The sequence below is a fragment of the Acipenser ruthenus genome, chromosome 51 (genome assembly GCF_902713425.1).
Source record: "Acipenser ruthenus chromosome 51, fAciRut3.2 maternal haplotype, whole genome shotgun sequence".
In the NCBI taxonomy this organism is placed as follows: Eukaryota; Metazoa; Chordata; class Actinopteri; order Acipenseriformes; family Acipenseridae; genus Acipenser; species Acipenser ruthenus.
The window spans coordinates 6,463,431-6,468,540 of NC_081239.1; the positions used below are offsets into that span (position 1 = coordinate 6,463,431).

Sequence of the window (5,110 nt, forward strand, 5' to 3'; positions counted from 1 at the left end):
CTTCTGATTCATGTCGTTTAAATTAAACGCACTTCATTTTCTGACATTCGGATTCTTCAATCTCTGCGCCTCGCATACTCGCTTCTCATTGGTCAGTTTCTCTGGTTACAGCTCCAGGATCGGATCAAGATTTCGGATCAGTGGAGCTTGGTTCTGATCCGCTTAGTACAACGCCTTTTTCATGATCCGGCTCCAGTGAGCCCGGATCCGATCCTGCTTTTTGATCTCGTTAGTACAACTGGCCCCAGGTGTAATACTGTGGTGTTTGGTCATGTGGAACTCTAAAGAATTGCTAAACGTTATGGGTTTAATTTGTGTCGTAGTTTAATGTTTAGATTTTAAACACCAGCTGTTATAAACCCGTACAAAATGTTTTTAAAAAAATCATAAACACGTCCCAGAGTTTACAAAATAAACACGGCAGGGTGTTTGAATCCTAACACATTTAGAATTACAAACTCAGTGAGGTGTTTGAAAAGAGTTTTAAAGTTAAACACTCGGTCTTACAGTGTGCGATACTGTGTTAATACACATACTGTATGTGAATCTGCAGGTTACCATCCCTGTCAACGCGTTTCAACAATTCATGTACAGTAACAAATATTAATAAACTGACGTCAGAGACCGGTCCTGGCGTCAAAGATTCATTCCATTCCGCGTCGCTGATTCTGCACACCGCGAAACCCCGCGGTTTCAAACGTCTAGTATTATTATAAAAATTCACCATCGTTTAATATTATAAAAAGAAAAAAAAGAAAAATGAAATCGCGAGTTGCAAAGTTTTGCAGCTTGAATGCGCCTGGAGGTTAGTTGGTCGGTTCTTTTCGATGGTTTGTTGTATTGATTTTGGGCCGCCTTGGTCAAGGATTTGAGGAACGGGGTGTTACTGTATCCCGGGACCCTGCCTTAAAATTCAAATTCAGGTTCTGGATTGACAGGTCGAAGCTTGAGTACTGGTGGCGACTCCGTGTGCAGACAGTTCAACCGCAAGCACAAGACGTCTTTGTGTGTGTATCGTTATTTTACTTTGATAAAAAAAAAAATGGACCGCGGTAACCAGAGATTCGACGTGTGGAAAGACTACTTCGGTCTGACCGAACTGCTGCAGGAAACGAGGACTCGTGGCGCTGCTGGAAGCGAGCCGGGTCCCGAACCGAGTCCCGGTGCTGCAGCCGGCATGGCGGCGACACAGCCCGACCGCGGCACGAAGCAGCAGAGCGCTTCAGAAGTCAAGTCGCCGGCGCTAAACCAACCCGACCCGACGGACGGAGGAAGCAAGTTCTGCGTGTTTTGCAAAAAGAACGGGGAGTCCAGAAAGGTCTTCAACAGCCACAGCTTTAAGGACGGTGACAAAGTGCTGTGCCCCTATCTCAGACGCTACAAGTGCCCGCGTTGCGGTGCCACCGGAGATGAAGCGCACACGAAGCGCTACTGCCCGCAGCGTAACACAGACTACCACGGCCCGCTAAAGAGAAGCGAGACGGGCAAGGCGCCAGGGGGCGCCCCCCTTCAGTGATACCCCACGAATATATCTGAGATGCACACGGCCCAGAACCGCCCCAGACCGGCAGAATCCGATTCAAGTCTGGGGAAGCAAAAACACAACTGTGACGGCGGGTAACCGTTCTTCCTCAAAAAAACAAACCAAACCAAACCCCAGTTGTTTTAAACGTGGGTTTGTTGTTTGTTCTCGCTGCACTTTGCTGCCGTGCTGTCTGCGTTTGCAAGCTGTACTTTGTTTTGTGCTGTAAATAAATATTCGGCGTGTTAATGTATTACGAGTCTAATACACAGTATATGTGTGTCTATATATAGAGATGTAAAGGTTTTGAATTGCATGTAGAGTTCTTCAGTATATATGTAAAGGTTTTGAATTGCATGTAGAGTTCTTCAGTATATATGGAAAGGTTTTGAATTGCATGTAGAGTTCTTCAGTATATATGGAAAGGTTTTGAATTGCATGTAGAGTTCTTCAGTATATATGTATATATGTAAAGGTTTTGGATTGCATGTAGAGTTCTTCAGTATAGATGTAAAGGTTTTGGATTGCATGTAGAGTTCTTCAGTATATATGTAAAGGTTTTGAATTGCATGTAGAGTTCTTCAGTATATATGTAAAGGTTTTGAATTGCATGTAGAGTTCTTCAGTATATATGTATATATGTAAAGGTTTTGGATTGCATGTAGAGTTCTTCAGTATATATGTAAAGGTTTTGAATTGCATGTAGAGTTCTTCAGTATAGATGTATATATGTAAAGGTTTTGGATTGCATGTAGAGTTCTTCAGTATAGATGTAAAGGTTTTGGATTGCATGTAGAGTTCTTCAGTATATATGTAAAGGTTTTGAATTGCATGTAGAGTTCTTCAGTATAGATGTATATATGTAAAGGTTTTGGATTGCATGTAGAGTTCTTCAGTATAGATGTATATATGTAAAGGTTTTGAATTGTATGTAGAGTTCTTCAGTATATATGTAGAGATGTAAAGGTTTTGGATTGCATGTAGAGTTCTTCAGTATATATGTAAAGGTTTTGAATTGCATGTAGAGTTCTTCAGTATAGATGTAAAGGTTTTGAATTGCATGTAGAGTTCTTCAGTATATATGTAAAGGTTTTGAATTGCATGTAGAGTTCTTCAGTATAGATGTATATATGTAAAGGTTTTGAATTGCATGTAGAGTTCTTCAGTATATATTTAGATATGTAAAGGTTTTGTATTGCATGTAGAGTTCTTCAGTATATATGTAAAGGTTTTGAATTGCATGTAGAGTTCTTCAGTATATATGTAAAGGTTTTGAATTGCATGTAGAGTTCTTCAGTATATATGTAAAGGTTTTGGATTGCATGTAGAGTTCTTCAGTATAGATGTAAAGGTTTTGGATTGCATGTAGAGTTCTTCAGTATATATGTAAAGGTTTTGAATTGCATGTAGAGTTCTTCAGTATAGATGTATATATGTAAAGGTTTTGGATTGCATGTAGAGTTCTTCAGTATAGATGTATATATGTAAAGGTTTTGAATTGTATGTAGAGTTCTTCAGTATATATGTAGAGATGTAAAGGTTTTGGATTGCATGTAGAGTTCTTCAGTATATATGTAAAGGTTTTGAATTGCATGTAGAGTTCTTCAGTATAGATGTAAAGGTTTTGAATTGCATGTAGAGTTCTTCAGTATATATGTAAAGGTTTTGAATTGCATGTAGAGTTCTTCAGTATAGATGTATATATGTAAAGGTTTTGAATTGCATGTAGAGTTCTTCAGTATATATTTAGATATGTAAAGGTTTTGAATTGCATGTAGAGTTCTTCAGTATATATGTAAAGGTTTTGAATTGCATGTAGAGTTCTTCAGTATATATGTAAAGGTTTTGAATTGCATGTAGAGTTCTTCAGTATAGATGTATATATGTAAAGGTTTTGAATTGCATGTAGAGTTCTTCAGTATAGATGTATATATGTAAAGGTTTTGAATTGCATGTAGAGTTCTTCAGTATAGATGTATATATGTAAAGGTTTTGGATTGCATGTAGAGTTCTTCAGTATATATGTAAAGGTTTTGAATTGCATGTAGAGTTCTTCAGTATATATGTAAAGGTTTTGAATTGCATGTAGAGTTCTTCAGTATATATGTAAAGGTTTTGAATTGCATGTAGAGTTCTTCAGTATAGATGTATATATGTAAAGGTTTTGGATTGCATGTAGAGTTCTTCAGTATAGATGTAAAGGTTTTGAATTGCATGTAGAGTTCTTCAGTATATATGTAAAGGTTATGAATTGCATGTAGAGTTCTTCAGTATATATGTAAAGGTTTTGAATTGCATGTAGAGTTCTTCAGTATAGATGTATATATGTAAAGGTTTTGAATTGCATGTAGAGTTCTTCAGTATAGATGTATATATGTAAAGGTTTTGAATTGCATGTAGAGTTCTTCAGTATATATTTAGATATGTAAAGGTTTTGTATTGCATGTAGAGTTCTTCAGTATATATGTAAAGGTTTTGAATTGCATGTAGAGTTCTTCAGTATAGATGTATATATGTAAAGGTTTTGAATTGCATGTATAGTTCTTCAGTATATATTTAGATATGTAAAGGTTTTGAATTGCATGTAGAGTTCTTCAGTATATATGTAAAGGTTATGAATTGCATGTAGAGTTCTTCAGTATATATGTAAAGGTTTTGAATTGCATGTAGAGTTCTTCAGTATAGATGTATATATGTAAAGGTTTTGAATTGCATGTAGAGTTCTTCAGTATAGATGTATATATGTAAAGGTTTTGAATTGCATGTAGAGTTCTTCAGTATATATGTAAAGGTTTTGAATTGCATGTAGAGTTCTTCAGTATATATGTATATATGTAAAGGTTTTGAATTGCATGTAGAGTTCTTCAGTATAGATGTATATATGTAAAGGTTTTGAATTGCATGTAGAGTTCTTCAGTATATATTTAGATATGTAAAGGTTTTGTATTGCATGTAGAGTTCTTCAGTATATATGTAAAGGTTTTGAATTGCATGTAGAGTTCTTCAGTATAGATGTATATATGTAAAGGTTTTGAATTGCATGTAGAGTTCTTCAGTATATATGTAAAGGTTATGAATTGCATGTAGAGTTCTTCAGTATATATGTAAAGGTTTTGAATTGCATGTAGAGTTCTTCAGTATAGATGTATATATGTAAAGGTTTTGAATTGCATGTAGAGTTCTTCAGTATAGATGTATATATGTAAAGGTTTTGAATTGTATGTAGAGTTCTTCAGTATAGATGTATATATGTAAAGGTTTTGAATTGCATGTAGAGTTCTTCAGTATAGATGTATATATGTAAAGGTTTTGGATTGCATGTAGAGTTCTTCAGTATAGATGTATATATGTAAAGGTTTTGTATTGCATGTAGAGTTCTTCAGTATAGATGTATATATGTAAAGGTTTTGGATTGCATGTAGAGTTCTTCAGTATAGATGTATATATGTAAAGGTTTTGAATTGCATGTAGAGTTCTTCAGTATAGATGTATATATGTAAAGGTTTTGGATTGCATGTAGAGTTCTTCAGTATATATGTAAAGGTTTTGAATTGCATGTAGAGTTCTTCAGTATATATGTAAAGGTTT

At 35.6% G+C, this 5,110-nt stretch overlaps 1 protein-coding gene across 1 annotated transcript; it reads left to right on the forward strand.

Annotated features, from left to right (window-relative positions):
* Positions 1-1,042: 1,042 nt before the first annotated feature.
* On the forward strand, positions 1,043-1,649 carry LOC117414299 (nanos homolog 3-like). The gene has a single exon (XM_059015732.1). It carries the CDS (start codon positions 1,043-1,045, stop codon positions 1,514-1,516), a length of 474 nt encoding a protein of 157 aa, XP_058871715.1. The 3' UTR covers positions 1,517-1,649.
* The last annotated feature ends 3,461 nt before the right edge of the window (positions 1,650-5,110 follow it).